Here is a 21,903-nt window from a genome sequence, read left to right on the forward strand (position 1 = left end):
GGGAGGGCTTATTTTCAGGATAGGTCTTATTATTGGGGGAACACGGTATATAAGAAGGTAGTAATTAACTGTAACTGGTTAACAATTATGAGAATGAATATTACAGTGAGGAGCTGGGCAATATTGCAATGAGGACCTTGGGGTACTTGACTTGGATCACCCAAGTCTTGGTCAAAGAGACAACCATTTCCATATCACCTGTCTGACAAAAGGGAGGATCCATATGAGCAGGAACGCACCCATTAGCCCACACTTGGAACTTCTTTTACTGTCTTTAATTAGATTTCAGTCATCCTGGCTGGGTAGGTCTTTTAGAAAGATTTCCCACACTGGCTGATTTCTGGGTGAAGAAGTAGGAAAGAGGAGAAACACTGGTTCTGGTGAAATAATTAGTTATTAATAAGAGAGAAATAATTTCTCACACTACAAAGTTCCTTTTGGATTTTTTCATTCTGTCACTCATATCAACTATCTCTCCAATCTCCAAATTTGACAACTATTCCGTGTAAGGCATTATGAATGGTTTTGACAAAAATATTAACCAGGACAAGAACAATGACATATCCCTAAAACACACGAGGGCTGGCACAAAGATTAAACAAGATATAGTTCCTATCCCCTTGAGCTTACAGCTTGGGTAAAATAAGTAAAACATATCCTGGTAACTATAATATTTGAGAAGAGCATTAAATCAAAGCTAAATTTTCCACTTTCCAATTTTCCCTCAGGGCTCCTTGTTCTGCTGATTGGGGTTAGGCAGAGCATGTCCCCTTTTCATCTGACAGCCATTCAGATACATGAGGACCCTTCCTCATCCTGGCCAAACATCACCAGCTCCTTCCACACATCCTCATCTGAGAGCTAGCATTTACTTAGCATGTTACAGTTTGCAAAGTGCTTGTTTTCTCATTAGAACCTCACCCCAACCCTGTAAGGCTGATGCTTACATGGCAGCCCTTCACCACACTAATTTTTTTCACCCAGACTCTATCTGGCACCAATTGTTAAGTCACTAAGATTCTCAGAACTTAGACCATCTTATGCACCTTAGATGAGCTCATGCTGAGAAAGTACATCATACCTGGGACAGCTCCCAGATCCCAAGGCCTGATACAGCCTTTACAACTAAATCCCATGAACTTTTGAAGCCGAAAGCCTCAGTCTGCCTATTTTATATAAAGTGCACTCGACATTCCAGCTTGCCTGCTGTTTCCACACAAGATCCTGGCTAAGGCAATCCTTCTTGTCTGGAGTATGCTCCCTCCTCCAGAATCTCAACTGCTGTTCAGTAGTGTTCGACTCTTTGTGACCCCATCTAGGGTTTTCTTGGCAGAGATACTAGTGTGGTTCACCACTTCCTTCTCCAGCTCCTTTTACAGATGAGGAAACTGAGGCAAATGGAGTTAAGTGATTTGCCCAGGGTCATAGATAGAAAGTGTCTGAAGGCAGATCTGAAGTCAGGAAGACGGGTCTCCTGACTCTAGGTCTGGCACTCTACCCATTATAACTCTTAGCTACCCAAAGATTCCCTAGCTTCCCTCAAGGTTCAGCTTAGGTACTGTCTCTCTACAGAAAAGATATGCTGATTCCCCATTACTAGAGCCTTTACCCTTCGAGTATGTGTGTGTGAGAGAGAGAGTGTAAAACATTTAAATTTTTTCTATTTGTTAAATTTCCTGGAAAGAATATAAACTACCTTGGGGCGGCCAGGTGGCTCAGGGAGTATGAGCACTGGCCCCAGTGTCGAGATGACCTGGGGATCAAATCTGGGCTCAGATACTCAGCACCACACCCAGAAATAACTGGCCCTGTAACCTTGGGCAAGTTACTTAACCCCAATTGCTTAAAAAAAAAAAAAAAAAGAAACTACCTGAAGGCAAGGACTTTTATTTTTGTCTTTGATCCCCAGAGCACAGTACAGTGTCTAGCATACAGTAGGTGCTTAATAAATGTTGACTGAGCTGAATTAAAGTAAGGATAATAATACCTGTACTACCTCCCTCTTGGGAAAGTATCTTTTAATGCTTCAAGGAAAAGCTGTCTGTATTATTACTGCCCAAAAGGGTGAAAAGTAGAAAAAAGATTACATTAGAGAGTGCCACAAAAAGTGGAGAGAACTCTGACTCTGGAATCAGAAGACTTGGGTTCAAGTCCTATCTATGAGGCTTATGGTATATTCCAAGTCATTTAACCTTCCTGATCCTCAGTTTCCCCTTCTATAAATGAGAAAATAAAACTGAACAGGCCTCTGAGGTTCCTGCTAGACCTACAATCTATGACAGTTTTAAGTTGGGACTTTTTTAAGGACAAGGAGAAAGATACATATTTTTTTAATTATGCCTTTGGTTATAATGCAACGTCTTCATCAGGAACACACAGAAAATAGAAGAGTTCCTGTCCAAAGGGGGCTTACGATTTGCTGCGGCTTTTCCTTTTTGTCGTGGAATGCCCTTCATCAATCTGGCTCTCATTTACATTCTCTCAGAAAGCCTAAATTAAAAGACTAGCCCACAGGGCCCCATGACCAGCATCAGAGACAAGGGCTTCCCGACTTTAAGTCTAGCCCTCTTCCTCTCACATGTAAACAAAGTGAAGAAAAAGTAAAGCCTATGAAAAGATGGCTAACAACAGAAGATAGGCACAGCTGCCAGAGCTCTGGAGGGCGGGGAATACAGGGAAGGGATGCTGTGCGCTGCACCCAGGCCCCAGGGTGAGACAGGCCAGCCCAGGCCCGCAAGTCTCCTCAACCCCCTTCCTTCAGACGTCTTCTGAAGCCCCTGCAGCCCGCCCCACCTTCCAGGACCCTCCTCTCCTCTCGGGCATGAGTCTGGATTTAATTCACATTCGGTCAGCACGCAATCATTGGCCATGCACGTAAAAAGTAAGCTCCTCGAGGGGAGGGCAGCAAGCACAGGTGCTCCTGGCCTGCCTCAGCATCTGGACGGAGAAGGGGCTCGAATGGCCGTCCTCGAAGGCTCTTTCCAGCTCCGCGCTGGTGGGAGGGGGACGGAGAGGGGAAGAGGGAAAAAGGGAGGGGGGACGCCCCAGTCCCGGCCCCGCGCACCTCGCACCTCCCGCTCTGGCTCCGAATCCTCGTCGATCTCGCGCTCCCGCTTCACGCGCGCGCCCGCTAGCGACGACACGGGCACGAGCGCGGGCACGTTCCCGCCCGAGTGGTCTCGTGCCGCCGCCGGCTCCGAGTTCCGTTCCCTTTTCACGCGCACCGGGCTCCCCCGAGACCCCGTGCCGTCCGAATCCCGCTCCCGCTTCGATCGACTCGAGCTGCTCCGGGACTCCGCATCCCGCTTGCCCCGGGCGGAGCTCCGCGTCTCCCTCTTCGAACGGCTAGACATCCCCTCCGGCCACCGGCCCCGCCGCCCGCCGTGCCCCTCCGCGCAGGCGCAGAAGCCGCACTCGCGACTCTGCGCCTGCGCTTCATACCTGGCCAATCAACCGCAGCGCTCGCGGCCAATCGGCAGCAACGTGTGCTCCGTACTTGGAACGTAGTGGCCCGCATCTACAAACTGCTGTCCTAGGCTTCCGTGTGTCACTCCGGGAGGCTCTCATTGGTTCCCGCCCCTCCGATCCGGAAGCTGAATGGACCAATCACCTTCATTATCCAGAATTTCTTATTTAAAGGGCCAGATGGCCCCTAACTGGCCCCAGATGCTGGAGTTAACATCAGAGGACTGGAGAAATTCTTACCTAGGTGAGGATGATGCATAATGGAAAGGTGCTTTCCGGTCCCTTTAAAGGCTGAGGTGAATGCTGTGAAAACATCCAGTTGCCCATGAATTTTTTTTAAAGTAACTTTTATTAGTGTTTTCTGTTTCTTACATCACCATTTTAACAGCCCCATCCCCCCACCCTTAGCCATCCCATAAGACAAATAGCATTTTTAGTAAGGAAAAAAAAGCCAACAGACTGATTGACAAATAAAGGCATTCAAATGTGCAAGCAAGAGCATTTGGAAAATGAGAAAACTAAGCATGCGATGGGAAAACAGACACCAAAAAAAGACTGAATGGTTGTCAAGAAGTTAGTTAACAGCAACAATAATCATCGATAATGATTGTAAGGTAGTTCCCTATACCAGTGAAAGCATAGTTCCCTACCAAAAGAATGTGTCCACAACAAACCAGTTCTTTTTGATTGACTTGGACCTTGAGTTCCACTGAGTTCAACTCAGTGGGAAGGGGCCTTGAAATTGGAGTCTTTGGCCCTTAACTCAAATCCTGGTTCTGACATTTACCGATTTGTGAACAGCAGCAATTCACTTATGTTCTCTGGGCCTCAGTTTACCCATCTGCAAAATGAGGGGATTGGACCAGAGGGTCAAGGTCTTTTTCATCTCTAGATCTACAATATATAAGGGTAGCAGTCCAGCCCACCCCACCGAAATTAGTCACAGGAGAGCCTTTAACCAAAAGTAAAAGACATAGGAATTTTGGTTGTTCAGGCATTTTTCAGTCATGTCCATCTCTTTGTGACCTCATTTGGGGTTTTCTTGGCAAAGGTACTGGAGTCTGTCATTACCTTCTCCAGTTCATTTTACAGATGAGGAAACTGAGGCAAACTGGGTAAAGCGATTTACCCAGAGTTACACAACTAGCATCTGGAGCCAGATTTGAACTCAGGAAGATGAGTCAGACAGCCAGAGAAAATGGTGGGATTTGAGAAGCAGAGGATCTTGTTCATAGAACAGCCTGACAGGCACCATCACTGGATGAAAGAGTCGATGTAGATGCCAAACAGGACATTGTATATTTTCTCCTAGAGGCAAATAGGAAGCTGCTGGAGTTTAGTAAGTGGGGGTGGGGGTGACATGATCTGGTATATAGCAGTCACTGGGTGTTGTTTTTTGATTGATTGACTGGGGCCTTAATTTCCTCGCCTATAAAATGAGTCGACTGTAAGGTCCTTGAAGGTAGGCCTGTTTTCTTTTTGTCTTTCTAGTGCCTTGTTTCGGTGAATTGAATTGAGGGAGTTAGAATGGAGGTTGAGATCCTGTCTCCCTCCCACTTCCAAGACCTTGGCTGGCAAAGTCTAGCCTGTGCTGAGACTGGAAGGGAAGGGGTTGGGGGAAAAAGCCAAGTTAATGGGCTAGGGCTCCCCTGGAGGGGAGGGCAATGCTGAACCCAGGGAATTTACAATTCCATTGGGCCTTGCCAGCAGCCCTGCAGCTGCATGCCACCTTACAGCCCCCTTACATCTCGTGTGTACTGACACAGTTGTTTGCATGTTCTATCTCCCATTAGAATGTGAGCTCCTTGAGGGCAGGGGACGTTTCTGCCTTTCTTATCTCAAGCTTTCCATGGAGTGTCTGGCAACCCCAAGGCACTTGATGAATTGTTGTTGAAGGTCTCCCTAGATTAGAGGGCGAGCTCCCAAAGCTCAGGGACTGTGTTTTCCATCGGCAGCCCCCTCGCTTCGCACAGGGTTTGGCACATGGAAAGCGCTCGATAACTATGTCCCTCATGCCTTCATTCATACCAGGCGGGGAGAAGATAGACTCTCACCAGGACGGGTAAATACAAAGTATCTACAAAGTATATACAAAGTAAATAGAAAAGCAGTTCGGAAGCTGGAGAGCACCAGCCTTGTCCTCGCACGGGGGCGGGGCCAGCCCCGGCGCACCCGGAGAAGGGGAAGGACAGGGCAGGGGAGGTGGAGACGAGAGGGGCCAATGGGGACCGGGAGGGACCTTGCGGGGGCGGAGCCAGCGGGGAGCGGGCGGGGGGCCGGGGGAGGGGAAGGCGGCCGAGAGTGACGGTTGCTCTGGCGGCGGGGGCGGCGTTGGCTTTTTTTCCCCGAGCTCCCGGAGCGCCCCAATGGAAGCGGAGCCGGGTCCGGGCCGGCGCTGCTGCTGCAAACCGGGAGGGCGGCTGGATATGAGCCACGGCTTCGTGCACCACATCCGGCGGAACCAGATCGCTCGGTACGGCCGGGCCGGGGCCTGGACCCTGCCCCAGGCTCTCCCCCCCCCGCCCCCACCCTCCCCTCGCAGCCCCCTGGTTCCAGTCTCAGATCCTGCCTCTCCGACCCCAACCCCTGAACCCCCGAGTCCCGGCCCCCTGGCTCCTTCCCTGACCCCTCCTCCGGGGCCCCAGACCCAGTTCTTCCCTCTCCTCCCCCACCCCTGGTACCCCCGGGTCCCCCCATTCTGAACTAGTCTCAGCTTTTTGGCCCTTCCCCTCCCCCTCCAGGGGGTCCCTGTCCTCGGTCCTCCCTCCCCTGGTCCCTGCCCCTTGCCCTAAACTGGGCCCTCCGGCCCTTCTCCCCGTCTTCAGTCCCCGAGTCCCCCCCATCCCCTCTCTCTGTCCCAAATCTTTGAATGCCTTGGTCCCTGTCCTCCATCCCCCTGCCCCTGGGTCCCCTCCCTCTGCCGCTAGCCTCTGGGTTCCTGTCCCTGTGCTTCTCTTTCCCCTCTGGAACCCCGGACCTCTTCCTAGCCTCTGCCCCCAGGCCCCTTCCCCAGCCCCTCCTCCTGGGTCCCACCCCCCTAGTCTGCCTCTCCTCCTAGCCCTTACCTTCCCCCACCCCAACCCCAGAGGCCTCCTTTCTCAGGCCGCTCTGATCCCTGACCTCTCCCCCATATCCCCTCTCCATCACCCCGCAGAGACAATTACGACAAGAAGATGAAGCAGGCAGCCAAGGAGAAGGTGCGGAGGCGGCTCACCCCGGGCCCTACGAGGCCCCGAAAGCCGGACCAGCAGGTGTACTTACCCCGACGACGAGGCGAGGCGAGGCTGAGCCGGCCTGGGGCCTCCACTGGGAGCCGGGGTGAGAGGGGGCTGCGCCCCAGGAGCCGCTAACCAGCGGTGTATGGTGGGCAGGTCCTGGGATCCCTCGGGAATCATTGGGTAGAGTCAGCAAGACCTGGGTTCCGATCTGGCTGGTATCACTTAAAGCTGAGGGAGGGAGCGGGCAGTATTGGGGGTAGTGGGGAGCTGGAAGAGGCCACGGAGTTCAGCCCCTCCCTTTTCCAGATGGTCCAAAAGGTTCAGTGATTCACAGGGTTTCACAGCTGGGAAGCTGGACTCGCGGTCAGGAAGATCTGGGTTCCAATCCTGTTTGTCACATGCTGGCTGGGCGACCATGAGGAGGGCACTGAATGTCTTTGGGCCGAGGTTTCTTCATCCGTAAATGATGGAATGGAACCATCTGATCTGGGAGTCAGGAAGACGCGAGTTTGAATACTGCCTTACACACTTAGCAGATGTATGATCCTGGGCAAGTCACTTAGCCTCAGTCTGCTCATCAGTAAAATGGGATGATGAAGCTCACACCCCCCAGAGTTGTTGAAGGGATAGGCGGAGATAAAAAGGGGCTGGTGAATGTTTATTATTATTACCATAATTTAATAGGATGCTAGATCTGGAAACCTCAGATCTCCTAGAGAACCTGCTCATTTTACATATAAGGAAGCAGGTCTGGGAAGGATGACTTGCCCAAGGCCCACAGATCACAAGCATGATTTGAACCCAAGACCTCTGACCTCAAAACCAGTACATTCCTCCCTACCAGGCTGCTTCCTTATTGACAACTGAGAAATTATTTCTCAACTATGAACCAGGATTTGGAAACGAAGGACCTGGTTTAAATCAAGGCCTGGCATTTGTTCTAACAATTATTGACTATGTCAGTAGCTCTGGGCCTTAGTTCCTTCATCTGGCAAAAGCGCACATAAGTATGAACAGGGCTTTTGCAAGGTGAGAAATGTATGAGTCGTATTGCAAACCTTAAAAGTGCTAGATAAATGTCCTCTATTGTTGTTATTCAGGAGGAAACTGAGGCCCCGAGAGGCAAAGGGAGGGCCTTGCTAAATACCACTCATTGGATTCATGACAGTCACCCAGATGCCCCCATCCCTGTACTTGTGCCTCCCAGGCTTCTTGGGGACACCAGTCACCAGTTGGCCCATTCAGGGGTGGGATGGTGTTTCCAGAGGCATTCCCCACTTCTTTCTTTGGCCATGCTCATCCCCAGCCCACTTATACTGGTCCTCCCTCCTCTCCCCCTCACCATTGGTTTCTCTTGGACCAGATACAAATTTCCCTGCCTGCAGCCTCGACTATGGGGAGTCCAGTGAGAGCAGCAGCAGTGGCAGCTCAGACCCAGAGCCCCCCAGCCTCCAGCTCTTCTGCCTAGAATATGAAGCCGACAGTGGGGAAGTCACATCTGTCATTGTTTATCAGGTACAATACAGGAGGGGCATGAGCCTGAAGGGGCTGAGGGTATCCCTCCTACTGGGATTTCCTGGGCTGGAAAAGGAAGGGAGTGGATACCTGTCACCCCCAGGGGACAGCTCAGTATGGGATGCAGGAGGTACTGGGAACATGTGTCTAGGATGCCCAGGAAGAGACCAAAATGTGGGAAGAGCCATGAGCCAAGTAGATAATGTTATTTATCTACCAAGTAGATAAAGACCAGTTCCCTTGGGCCCCTCTCCATAATGCCCTGCTCCCTCCCCAAACCCAGAGAACTGACCTACTTCTTCTGCTTAGGATGATGACCCAGGAAGGGTGAGTGAGAAAGTCTCAGCCCGCACACCCCTGGACCCACCCATGCAAGAGGCCCTCAAGATTCGAATCCAAGAGGAGATGGCCAAGCGGCGAAGCCAGCCCTAAGCCCACTTTCTGGAACTAGACAGACTGTCTTGGCTGTAGGATCAGAGCTGGAGGTTTACACTGCCCCTTTACCCTGGGGATCCCAGGCCCAGCCTGGTCTCCCCACTAAGCCACTTGGGCTTTCAGAGAAGTGTCCACTGCCAAGCTGGCCCCTGCCATTTCCTTTGCTGTGACTTCTCTGCCATCTCATCACTGACCACAGCTGCCTGGGAGTTACAGAAAAGGGTTTCTCTGGCCTTGTGTCCTGCTAGCTGGGATTCCCAAGATGTGCCACTCCCAATCAGTGAAAGCCCTGGAGAGTCCCACCTCTCCCAGGGGTTGGTCCCCTAAGCCCTGTGCCAATCAGTGTGCTCTGTTTTTAAGGGAGGTTCATGCCCTTCAAATTTGTGCTTCTTGTGTTTGGGAAAGTTCCTCCTTATGGCCCTGCTTCCCCTTACCAAACTCCTGGAGCGTTTTTTCAGCCTTGGCTCCCTCCATTTGCCCCCTTTCATTTTCATGTCACTGTCTCAGGTAGGACCCCAAAGCTTCACTTGCTACAACCTTGCCTTACAGCAGCTCTCAGCCTACAAAGCTGTTTGTTTTCTCATTTTGAGATCTAAGGAGAGGACTTTGTGCAAAACTCCAAGAATGTTAGGGGATCAGTGAGAGCCCCAAGAATTCCCATTGCCCTCCCTAGCAAGGAAGTCCTGCTATGCTTAGCCCATCAAAACTGGAATCTCAGTAGAGCCGAGATGCTTCTGAGGACGAGGCTGGAGGAAAATGAGATTACAAACAGAGACTCTACCAACAAACTCAGCACTCTCCAGATTAACAAAAGGAGGGCTGAACAAGCAATAATTACCCATTTGGAGACCTACTGCTCCTTCTTTCCTTTTCTTTAAAAAAAAAAAAACAAACCCTTGCCCAGATCAAATGCAGAGATCCCTTTGTCCTTCCCCTCCCCAACTCTGCCGTCTTGCATCTCCCACCTTTGAGTGTATAAAAGTATGTTTGACATTCTTAGAATAAAGGTACCAAAGGAAAAGCTCTCTTAGCTGCCGAGCATTCTTCCCAGTAGCTGAGCTAGGCTACGAGCTGAGAAATGTGCCCTGGGATTTCCAACAGACTCAGAGCCTGCCTACCAGGAACATCACTTGCTTCCCAGAATTCAGCCTGGCTCCAGTGAATGGTATGGATTTGAAGTGAACCTCAGAGTCCTGAAACAGAGTGAAAAGCCCAGCCCTGAGGACCAGAACCTTCACAGTCCTTAGGACTGACTCCCAGCAGCCTCTTTAGAACTGTTACAGGGGCCTAAAACCATGGTTGCTTTAGCCTCCTACCTCTGAGAAGTAGAGCCAGGCAAACACTTAGACCATACATAACCTTTAGACTGGAAACAAAGCCGCACTTGTAGTAAACTCAGATGAATAAATGAGAGCCAGGTGGGATTGAGTTGTTCAGTGGTTAGAGCACCAGGCCTGGAGACAGGAAGACTTGAGTTCAAATGCAGCCTCAGACACTTATTGGCTGTGTGACCCTGGACAAGTCACTTAATCTCTGCTTTAGTACACTAAACCTGCTGGGCTAAATGGTACAAGATTGGATACAACTGACCTTGACTGAACAAAAAGAGTGGGATGAATAAAGCAAGGCAGCAAGGAAGTGAAGTAGACAGAGTGAAAGGCCTGGAGTCAGGAAGACCTGAGTTTGAATCTGGCCTCAGATACTAGCAATGTGACCCCAGGCAAGTCATTTAACCCTGTTTACCTCAGTTTCCTCATCTTTAAAATGAGATGGAGAAGGAAATGGCAAACTACACCTGTATCTTTGCCAAGAAAACCCCAAATGGAGTCACAGAGAATCAGACCCAACTAAAACAACTTATCAAATGGGATGTAAGAGAGAGGAAGGGCCTAAGAGACCAGAATGACCACCTGTCTTTCCAAGCAGAGAGAACACATATACCCTAAGTCACCCCTAGCCCCAGAATGCATTTCTGCATCGAGCAGGTTTGTCTGCAGCTTCAGGTTTGGCTCCAGGTAGAAGGAAAGTCAGGGTGTTAATAAGAGAAAAATCACTATTCCCAATGTTCCCTCAAAAGGGCTAGAAGTGTCTTTAATGCCAACATTATAAGCCCCTGGAGAGGCCTAGTGGATTGATTAGGCTGGCTCAGGGCAAATCATTCACCTCTCCCCAGGGTACACAGAGAAACCGTAATAGGTTTCATTTGGGTTAGAAGACATCGCCTCCAGGGCTTTCTTAGCATGGGGCCCCCAAGGACATGTTGCCTCTCAGAGCTGCATTACCCTGGACAACAGAAAGAATAAGGGCCTGAAAAGGCTCGATGGACTAATTTGTTTCACTATGACATAGACCAGGGGTTCTTAACCTTTTTGGTGTCCTCGACCCCTTTGGCTGCCTGGGAAAGCCTTGGGGCTCATGCTCTGAAGGTTTTTAAATGCATAAAGTAACATAGGATTATTGAGTGAGCCCATTTCCTTGGAATACAGCTATCAAAATAAACATTCATGGCCCCCAGCTTCCCTGGTATCTCCCTTTCTGACCATAGCAACTCTATTTGCCTTCTCTCCATCCTTGTTCTGTGAAAGGGACACTTGCTTAAGCAAAGTCTATGGAACATTCTTCTCCCAGGCAAGCTGTCTAATGGTGAAAGTCGGTATTTGAAGTATGAGTGTAGAACAATGAGACGGGCCTCCATACATTGAAATGCATGTCAGGCCTTCAGATTGCCTTTGGAGGCTATGTTCTGGATTGTCCTGGGTCTCCCAGTTGTCAGTCTCCCCTTGGAGCTTAAAGCTAGTGAATTCTAGACAGGGTTTTCGGCAGAAAAACCTAGCCTAGAAGGAAGCCAGTACCTTCCACAGTTGGAGGCATGGGAAATATTTTCAGGCCTGGGGGATGGGAAGTTGTATGTGGTATAAGAGAGGACCAAGTAAGCTGGGGTTGTAGAGTAGGTGAAGGGGAATGATGGGCAATGAGGCTGACAAGGTAGGCAGGGGCCAGAAGTCTAAGGGCTTTAAATGCCAAGCCAAACAGAATATAGGCCATTCCTGAGTGGAGTGATGGGGTGAGATTTGTGCTCTAGGAAAATTATTTAGGCAACTGCATGAGGAAGCTAGGAGTGCTGTGGGGTGGCTGTTAAAATCGTCCGATTAGGGAAGGCCAGGTAGCACAGTGAGTAAGAGCACCGGCCCCAGTGTTGGGATGACCTGGAGATCGAATCCAGGCTCAGACACTTAGCACCCACCCAGAAACACCTGGCCATGTAACCTTGAGCAAGTTACTTAACCCCAATTGCTTAAAAAAAAATAGTCTGATTAGTGGTGGTGAAGGTCTTGAGGTAGAGTGGTGGTCAAGAGAGTGGAGAAAGAGTAGATGTATTGTGGTGGCAAAGCTGGCAAAACTTGGTGACTGATTAAATATCAGGAATGGTGATGGAGGGGGGAGAATCAAAAATGACACCAAAGCTGCAAAGGTGAGTGACAACAAGGGTGGTTCCCTCCATGGCAATAGGAAAGCTGGGGAGGGGGGGGAGGAAGAGAAAGTTAGTTCTGTTTTGAATGCTTTGAGTTCAATGGGACATCCAGCTGGAGATTTGGGACTGGAGGTGAGGTGAGAAATTAGGGCTGCCAGTACAGATGATAACTGAACCCAGGACAGTCAGTGAGATCAGGGACAGAGAAAAAAGGCCCAGGACTGGGAGAGGGGAGGTACTGGACTGGGGGGGGGGGAGAGGGGAGAGGGGCTGTGCTGGACTGGGAGGCAAGAAGACTTGGGTTCCCATCCCAACTCACTATCTGTGTGACCCTGGACAAGTCACTTACACTCTATAAAATGAAAGGTTTGCAACTGATGGCTTCTAAGTTCCCTTCCAGATCAGAATCTACAGTTTTATGAAAGGAGACAGAGCTTGCCAAACATAGAGGTGGAGAGCATGCATTTATATGTAGCTTTAATGTTGGCAAAGCTTTTTACATGTATTTTCCAATTTAACCTTCACTACCCTATGAGATTGCTGCTATTATCCCATTTTACAGATGAAGAAACTGAGACAGGGAGAGGTTAAATGGCTCATCCAGAGTCACTCAGCTAGTAAGTGTGTGAAGTAACATTTGAACTCAGGTCTTCCTGACTCCAGTCTGGCCCACTATGCTCTAAGCTGGCTACCTAGCCTCTTCTGGGATCAAGATGATAAGGGGCTATTCTCTGTTCACAAGCCAATATTGACTCCAGGCTGAAAGATAAGCCCAGTCTGAAACTGAAGGCCGTCAGCTATCTGACCCCAACTCACTTTTCCAGATTTTTTCCACATTATACTCCTTCACATACTCTGCTGTGGCCAAGCTGTTCTTGTCTTTTCCATCTGGGTGCATTCTCCCAGGCCTTCATCCACCTCTACAATGCAAGTCAGTTCCCCTTTAAGAATCCTGATCAAGAAAGCATATTATTTTCTCTCTCTTTTTTCTTTCTTATGTTTCTACCTTTTGTTCTGATTCTTCTTTCACAACATGACTAATGTGGAAATATCTTCAATGTGATTATACATGTATAGCCTCTATCAGATTGCTTGCTGTCTTAGGGAGTAAGTGGGGGAAAAATCTGGGGACTCAGAATCTTATAAAAGTAAATGTTGAAAACTAACTAAATAAATATCTTTGTGGGCTTAAAAAAAAAATCCTGCTCAATGTTCAGCTTGGGCCCTAAAGCCTTCAGGGCCACCTCCACCTCCCACCAGTGGGAAGTGAACTTTGCCCTCTCCAAATTACCCTTTCTTATACCCATTGGTGGACTTTTCTCAGGGAAAGTAAGTTCCTGGAGGGCAAGAACTATATCTTTTCAGCTTCCAGAACCTCAGTGTCTTACAAGTAGTAGATGCTTAATATCTGTTGAATTAAATAATTATTCCAAAGATGTTACAATTGTTTAAAACATTCTTGAAAATCTTCTTTTAAAAAAAAGTTTACAATTGATGCCTAGAGTCTTCACAAAAAGTAAATTACCCTTTTCCCAGATACCTACCTTGAATCTGGAAGGGAAAAAAACCCCAAACAAAATCTAGGGCAGCTTTAGCAACAATCCACACCCAAAGTGTGGCTTCTGGATTTAGAAGCTGGAAGGACCCTTAGAGGCCATCTAGTCAAGTCTGCCCCACCCCCATTTTGCAGATGAGGAAACTAAGTCCCAGAGACTTTAAATGACTTGTCCCAGATCACACAGGTTGTAAATGACTGAGCTGAGATTCAAACCCAGGGTCCTTGCTTGACTCTTACTGACAGTGTTATTTCCACTTTGCCTTGTTGCATTTCCCAAAAAAAGAGGCATCTGTTGATCTATTGAGAAGGGAAGAATTTATGACCAAACAAGAGAAAGAGAACATTGTGAAATGCAAAATGGATGATTTTGATTACGTTAAATGGAAAAGGTTTTGCACAAACAAAGACAATGCAACCAAAATTAGAAGGGAAGAAGGAAGCTGGGAAATAATTTTTATAGCCAATGCCTCTGATAAAGCCTTCATTTCTAAAATATATAGATAACTCAGTCAAATTTACAAGAAGACAAGTCATTCCATAACTGATAAACTGTCAAAGGATATGAACAGGCAGTTTTCAAATGAAGAAATTAAAGCTACCTATAATCATATGAAAAAAATGCTCAATCACTATTGATTAGAGAAATGCAAATTAAAACAATTCTGAGGAATCAAATCACACCTACCAGATTGGCTAACAAGACAAAAACAGGAAAATTATAAATGTTGGAAAAGATGTGGGAAAATTGGAACACTAATGCATTGTTGGTGGAGTTGTTAATCCATCCAACCATTCTGTAGAGCAATTTGGAGCTATGCCCAAAGGGCTATAAGACTTTGATCCAGCAACATCACTTCTAGGTCTGCATCCCAAAGAGATCATAAAAATGGGGAAACTACCCATATGTACAAAAATATTTATGGTAGCTCTTTCTGTGGTGGCAAAGAATTGGAAATTGAGGGGATGTCTATCAATAGAGGAATGACTGAACAAGTTGTGGGATATGAATGTAATTGAGTACTGTTGTGCTATAAGAAATGAGGAGCAGGTGGGACTTTAGAAAAACTTGGAAAGACTTATATGAACTGATACTGAGTGAGGAGAATGGAACCAGGAGAACACTGTACAAAGTAACAACTGAACAAAGTAACAACCACGTTGTTCAATGACTGACTGACAGACTTAGCTCTACTCAGCAATGCAAAGAAAATGCTACCAGAGAAAGAACTCTGGAGCCTGAATGTAGATGGAAGCAGACTATTTGTTCTTCTTTTATTTTGTTGTTTTGTTTCTTCTTTTTCGTGGTTCTTCCTATTAATTTTGTTTTCTTTACATCATGACTAATGTGGAAATATGTTTAATATGAATATATAAGTAGAGCCTATATCAAATTGCACACCATCTTGGGGAGGGGGGAGGAGAGGGAGGGGAAAAAATTTGTAACTCAAAATCTCATGGAAATAAATATTGAAAACTAAAAATATATAAATTTAATTTAAAAAAATGAATAGGAAGAGCTTACTATGTGCCACACACTGTGGTAAGTAGAAGAGATACAAACAGAAATGCAAGACAGTCTTTGCTCTGTAGGAGCTCACATTCCAATTAGGGCTGACACATAAAAGAAAGTGTAGTCACAGGGTGGACAGAAAGGCCTGCAAGTTCTGAGGGTGCAGCAGATGGTAAAGCCCATAGATCTTTAGGTTAAGTCTGGAGGGCAATGTCAATCTTTGGAGAGTTCCTTCTATGAAAGATAAGCAAAATTAGATGCATGCCCATGGTTAGCATGTTTACCTTAGCAAGGTAAAGCCTGTTGGTCATCTCACTGGAAGGAATAGGGTTGGTGACCTTCAACTCATCCAAGCCTTATTTGCAGTCTAGCAGCCTGGGTGGGTTCTGGTGACCCTGGCTTCAGGGGTGGGAGGGCAAAGAGAGACTGCAAGAGGGAAAGGGTACCCCTGGAAGTGGTGGAGACAATGTTTACTTGGCTAAGTTCTGGATTGCTTGTTGTAAAACCAGTCATACCAAATTGGATTCCTTCCCCAGGCTCCATTTTGGTTAGTTCTTGAAATAACTGAGAAAAAAAAATCTACTCTTTGTTGCCAAGACCTGGGCTTAAAGTCTTGTGTTTCCTAGGAAACCTTAGGTGATATCACAGGCCCAAGAGATTCAGGTGGTTGGCACTCTGTAAAAGTACTTGAATCTTGGGTCTTGACCAGCAAGCAAAAATCATAGCTGTCCTTCACTAATCAAATGTCTTTTGAAATCAGTGAAGTGACATCTTCTTTGGAATCTAGAATCCCCTACCTATAGGGCAAGGCCTAAAAAGCCAGAAAGAATGAGCCCCCCACCTTGAATGAAACCCTCCAGAAAAGGCATTTCCTCCATGGCTGGATTGTGGCTGCTGACAAGGGTAGTTTATCGCCAGCAAAAAGCTGGCACCTTTGTGGAAGTCAGCTTCCAAAGCCCAGGGAAATGGGTAGGTTCAACTCTCAAGAAACAAAGCCTTCCACTACAGTGCATCCAACGCTTTGAAAGCCAGCTCCCTGGGTCTATAGTTTAAATACATCTTCTGGGCATGCCTAGTCATAAAAAGGCAATGAGGGCCAATCACTCTGCTGCCCCATCTATTTTCTTTATCATTATTTCCACCCTATCCAGTTTAAACATGAGTAAAAGTCTCTAATGTGTCTCTGCATGAGTGCCAGAAATTAGAAGAGGATGTACCCATTAACTGTCCCCCTCCCCCCACCCCAAGTCTTTCCAGGGGTTTGGAGGAGCCTGAAAATGAAAGTGATTCTCTGGCTCTTCCTGCGCATGAAAGGCAAGGACAATAGACTTTTCTTTTCTTTTCTTTTTTTAAATGATTTTAAAGAATCAGTTCAGGGAGGTACTCCCCAGTTGTGCTTTTTTAAAAATATAGATGATGGCTCCCTCCCTTCCTTTCAGGATTGTTGTGAAACATGACTGAGGTACCTGACATGAAAACTCTGAGAAGCTGGGCAGAAGATACTTTTTATCTTATGGCTACATATATTTGGATACACACACATATAAAATACAAATCTATCTTTTCTCTCCTAGAACTTTCCCCAAGCATTTTATAGTCACTTAATCTTGTTCTTCCAAGAGGTAGGTTAGCTTCAATCTGTGCCTTGGAAGGAAGTTACTTTGCATAAGGAAAGGAAAGGTTAAATGATTCATCCAAGGTCATTCAATGCAACAGAATCAAAACTACTGATGGAAGCTGCTTCTTGGTTCAAATATGATTCAATAAAGATTAAACATTGTTTACAGAATCCTGTGCTAGACCTTGAGTGAGCTACACTAAAGTGTCAGATCTGACACATTTTCCCCTCACGGAGCTTATCACTTAACCTCCTGAGCCTTCTTCCTTCATCCTCCCAATCACCCAGCCTGGTTTTCATTCTCTGGAATCATCCTTGACTGATCCCTCTACCCCCATTGCTATATCTAATCAGCATCCAGGTCTCCTGGTTCTTACTTCCATAATGTCTCTCTCATCTGTCTCCTTTCCACACAAATAGCTCAGGTTCCCACCACATTACCCTTCTGGACTATTCCAGTGGACCCCATCTTGTTTCCCATCTCCTCTCCAATCTGTCTGCCACACAGCTGCCAAATAGAACTTCCCTCAAATAGATATCTGCAGAAATCATCAGCAGTTCATTACCTCTCAAATAACATACATAAGCCTCAGCCTAGCAAAGAAGGTCTTCCACAGCCTGCTTCCCACCCTTCTTTCTCCAGGCATATTTCCTTCCACACATTCACTGGGTTCCAATGAAACTGACCTCTGAAAGCGGTTCCTCCTCAGACGCTCTCTAGGTTTTTGCACAGGCCAAGCTCTGCTTTGAAAATCACTCACTTCCTTCATGGGGTGGCTAGGTGTCGCAGTGAGTAAAGTGCCGGCCCCAGAGTCAGGAGAACCAGAGTTCAGTTCCACCCTCAGACACTTAACACCCACATCGTGTAACCTTGGGCAAGTTACTTAACCCCAATTGCCCTCCAAAAGGCAAAAAAAAAAAAAATCACTCACTTCTGCCTCGTAGAATCCCTAGGCACCCTTAAAGAACAGCTGAGGTGAAACTTCCTACCCAGTTTGGGGGGATTTCTATCCCTCCCACCCCCTTCTTATCAGCATGTCTTCTCTAGGAATCATTGGTATTTGCTCATTTCTGCATCCCCTGTGTTCTCCTCCCCACCCCACTAACGTAGCTTACAATCTAAGCATCCTGAAGGTAGAAACTGTTCTGGTTTGGGTCTCTTTCCCTAGCACCCACCACCAAGCCTTTAAGGCACATTAATGTTTGATGAATCAAATAGGATCCCTTTGGAGACCTTTCTTGATCTTGCTAGGACAGCGTTCAAACCAGGTGTTTGACCCCAAGGTGCTCTCTCCCTCTCTTTGGAGGCTCCCTTCTTCAGATACATACAATGTGGAGATTTAGGTGACAACTTCTTTTGTGTTCAGCACCAATCACAGTCATTCACTCCATATTGATTAGCAATCTCCGATTGTTTAACCAAAGAGTTAAGAGAAAAGACCAGATATCAGTTTGTTGTTTTAACTTCTTTATCTGGGTCTGTAAGAAGCAGCAGGGGGTAAGGAGTTGGCCTTAGAGCCAAGTTCTGCCTCTATGAGGTGCTGGCTATGTGACCTTGGACAAGTCCTTTAACTTCTCAATGCTATAGCAATTCTCTAAGGCTAGATGTTGCAGAGAATGGGGACACCATTGAAAGAAGGAGTTTCCTTTTTTTATGTATGCCTTGGAAACCAAAAGTTTGGCTCCTTTCTCTCAGCCTTTGTATGTATATCATCCCTCCAATTGACTCAGTTTGGGGACAATCCCCTACACCCTCTGACTGCCCTCCCAGCTGCTTCCTATTCTTTCCCAAGGTTTCTTCTAAGCCTTGGTGTCCTGGTCAAATAAATAATCAAATCACTGCTCTTCCCCAGGCCCTCTTCTGATCCTTTCATGTCCCACTTTCATTAGAACATTTTAGGTCTGGTTGAAGAAAGCTGAGTCCTCAGGACTGCTCCTGATCAAATCCAACAGCTTCTGGTCTCCATGGCACCTTGGCACACAGGGTTCTTTCATGAGGGGCCACAGAGACTTAAGTACAAAAGAGAAAAATGGGGTGAAATAATTTAACATTGAATATATTCTTTACCGAGTTTCTTTTTAGAAATAATTCCAGTCCTGGAGTCAGGAGGACCTGAAATAAAATTTGACCTTAGACACTTACTAGCTGTGTAACCCTGGGCAAGTCACTTAACCCTGATTGCCTCCAGGGAAACAATAGTTCTAAAATCTGGGAAGAAAATGGTAGAAGGAATGGAAAGACAGTGTTGTACAGTAGAAAGGATCTGGAATCTAGAGTCAGAGAACCTGAATTTAAATCCTACCACAGGCACGTCACAGCCGTTCTGGGTTTCAGTTTCATCATCTTTAAAACAGGCTGGGATTGATCATTCATCCAGCTCTAAATCAAGTGAACCTGTGAGTAATTTCTTCCAGCCCTTCCAATGAAAGCATCTTCGTGGACAAACATCTTCCTTCAGTGACTGATAGAACCTTAAGGAACAGCTGACTTTTCAGTTCCTTTTTTCAAGATTTTTAAATCCTTCTGGGCCCCTTTCCCTCTTCTTGCCTCCCAGCACAGGGCCTTTAGTAACCTTTCCCTCACCTATAATAATTTAATTCAACAATTAAATAGATTATCAAGCTATCTTAGGGCAGCTAGGTGGCAAATCAGATAGAAGTCTTGGAATCAAGAAGACCTGAGTTCAAATCCAGTCTCAGATAGTTACTAGCTGTGTGACTCTTGGCAAGTCACTTAACTGCCTCCATTTCCTCATCTGTAAAATGAGCTGGAGAAGGAGACAGCAAACCACTCTAGCATCTGCCCAAAAAACCTCAAATGGAGGCTCGAAGGACTGAATGACAACAACATAAAGCTGTCCTAAGAGAGGGAATAAGTCTGTTGACAATCTTTCTATGTTTGGAGAGCAAGCCCCTGGCAGGCAGGGCCCTGTCCGTGGTATTAACTTTCCAGCCATGCCACATACCACAACCACATAGATGTTTAAAAATAAAACACCAATATGCTGAATCACACTCCTGCAAGCCTTCCAGCAGGTTTAGGTACTGCCCAGCTCAGTGACGAAAATCTAACAGAAGACTGTGGCTGTAACCGTTTGGTAGAGGTTCTCCCTGGGGCCGTAAAGTCAGATGTCACTGGAGAAGAGAGGGGTGCCTTAATGGGTCCGAGAGCTATAGGAGCATGTCAGTATTTAGAGAACCCCAAAGGTCCAAGACACTTATGGAGGGGGGGCCCTCCGGAGGGAGGGGGGAAAAAAGCATTTAAGTGCCTACTATGTGCTAAGCAATTTAGAAATATTATCTTTTTGGATCCTTACTACAACCCTGGGAGGTAGGTGCTGTTATTATCCCCATTTTACAGTTGAGGAAACTGAGGCAGGCAGCAGCGCAGTGACTTGGCCGAGGTTGAGTTTGAAAATGTTCCAAGTTGATAGGTTCATAAAATGCCACTCCTGAATGGGGGTGGGAGTACTGTGGCAGTGTGTATCTTGGAATCATCAGCTCGGGGCCAACTCAAGCATAGGACAGGAAGGTGATTTGCTCAGGGTCACGCCGCTAGCAGGTATGGAGGGGGCATTAGACGCCAGGTTTGCCCAAGGCCACGCAGCTCACTACTTGAGGCCAGTCGCTTCCCGCTCCCTACGTGGTCTCTTCATCTGTAAAACCATAGAGTAGCATCGCATGACCTGTAAGGTCCCTTCCAGATCTAAACGATCCCATGACTTGGGGGAGTATCTAGCCCAACGCCTGCATTTGACAGAAAAGGAATTGAAATCGTCAGTCTTAAAGTCCCAAGGCCTGAATTCAAAAGACCAACTCTGCCTTACTACTTGTGTGACCCTGGACAAGTCATCTACCTTCCCTAGACCTCAGTTTCTTCGGCTGTAAAAGAGGAGGTAGAACCAGATGGCCTCTGGGATCCCTTCCAGCTACAGATGCAGCCTCCTATGGAATGAGTGGCCTCTGGAAAAGGCCGGGAAAAGGCTGGTACTAGACTTCGGATCTCCCTGGAGACCCTCGGCCAGGATCGTACCCAAGCAGCGGCTGCCTGGAGGACGCGCCCTGCCCCACCCCCTCTTCCCCAGGCATTTCCAGGCCGGATTCGGGGTCCCCCGGGCTGGCCAGTCCCACGCCGTGGGGGGCGGCCCACCAAGGCCATTGTGCGGGGGCGGCAGGGGCTGCCCGCCCCCAGCGGCACCTCCCCGGCCTGGAGGGTGCCGGGACTTGTAGTCCGGGGCTGCCCCACGCCCCCCGCGCCTGCCAGCGGGAGGACTCCAGGTCCCATCGGGCGGTGCGGCGACGGCTCTGGTCAGAGGGGCGGGGAGGGGAGGGAAGGGGAGGGGAGAAGAGGGACCGGCCCCGGCTCTTTAAATCCTTTAAAGGGCTGTTCAAAGGGACGGCGGCTGAGAGCAGCGCTTGGGGGGTCCAGCGGCCGGTAAGGGGGCAGGGCGGGGGGGGAGCCCGAGACCGGTCCGCCCGCTAGCCCACAGGGAGATGCCCCGCTTCAGTCCCAACCCCTCATCCCACCTCACCCCCGGATCACCACCCTCCCCTGGTCCTCCCTTCCCATGCGTTTTAGCTCTTGGAGGAACAGCCCCACTCCCCCCAGAGAGGCTAGGCTCGCCTCTGCTCCCTGAAGCCTGGGCAGGTCCTGACGGGAAGGAACTTTCCTGGGGGCTGTGCGCTCCGCTCCGAGGTCAAGGCTCCGCCCGGAGCTGGGGGTCCTCCAGTCCTCAGGCAGGCCGAGCTTCTGGCTGGAGTGCCAAGAGCGGGCTTCTTGGCAGTGCCCGCCCCCACACATCCCCCACCCCCATCCCGCCGTTAGGTCCGATTGTACCTCGGTCCTCTGGCTGCCCGTCCCCACCTGCCTTGCCCGGCGTCCCTCCTCAGCCCCCAGCGATGGCCTTCCCAGGCCTTTGTTAGAGAGAGTCCCCCTTGCCCGCTGTCCGGACGGTCTTTGGCCAAGTCTAACTTTGCCCCAGGGCACTTTTCTCCGGCTCTGGGCTGTCCGCAGGGTGGCCTTGAGCCGCAGCACAAAGGGGACCGTTTCCAGATGTTGCATCTGGCCTGAGGGCTGAAGGGGCGCTGTTAGGTGTAGGGGGACATTTGGGG

General features: G+C 48.2%; 2 protein-coding genes across 3 annotated transcripts in view; one reads left to right on the forward strand and one right to left on the reverse strand.

The window, feature by feature from the left end:
* The window catches only part of USP39 (ubiquitin specific peptidase 39), a 41,515-nt gene extending 38,087 nt beyond the window's left edge, over nucleotides 1–3,428 (reverse strand). For both annotated transcript variants that reach the window (XM_069101078.1, XM_069101077.1), the window contains exon 1: nucleotides 3,065–3,428. In XM_069101078.1, the coding sequence (XP_068957179.1) occupies nucleotides 3,065–3,353 (289 nt within the window). In that variant the 5' untranslated portion in view covers nucleotides 3,354–3,428. The remainder of the gene's footprint in view (nucleotides 1–3,064) is intronic.
* Nucleotides 3,429–5,727: 2,299 nt separating this feature from the next.
* CUNH2orf68 (chromosome unknown C2orf68 homolog) lies at nucleotides 5,728–9,656 on the forward strand. Its single transcript, XM_069101079.1, has 4 exons — nucleotides 5,728–5,938; nucleotides 6,620–6,783; nucleotides 8,047–8,198; nucleotides 8,508–9,656. Exons 1-4 carry the CDS (start codon nucleotides 5,832–5,834, stop codon nucleotides 8,628–8,630), a joined length of 546 nt encoding a protein of 181 aa, XP_068957180.1. The 5' UTR covers nucleotides 5,728–5,831; the 3' UTR covers nucleotides 8,631–9,656.
* The last annotated feature ends 12,247 nt before the right edge of the window (nucleotides 9,657–21,903 follow it).

The sequence above is a fragment of the Petaurus breviceps genome, unplaced genomic scaffold (genome assembly GCF_028583685.1).
Source record: "Petaurus breviceps papuanus isolate PSGF00001 unplaced genomic scaffold, PetGlider_PUasm1.0 446, whole genome shotgun sequence".
Classification (NCBI taxonomy): Eukaryota; Metazoa; Chordata; class Mammalia; order Diprotodontia; family Petauridae; genus Petaurus; species Petaurus breviceps.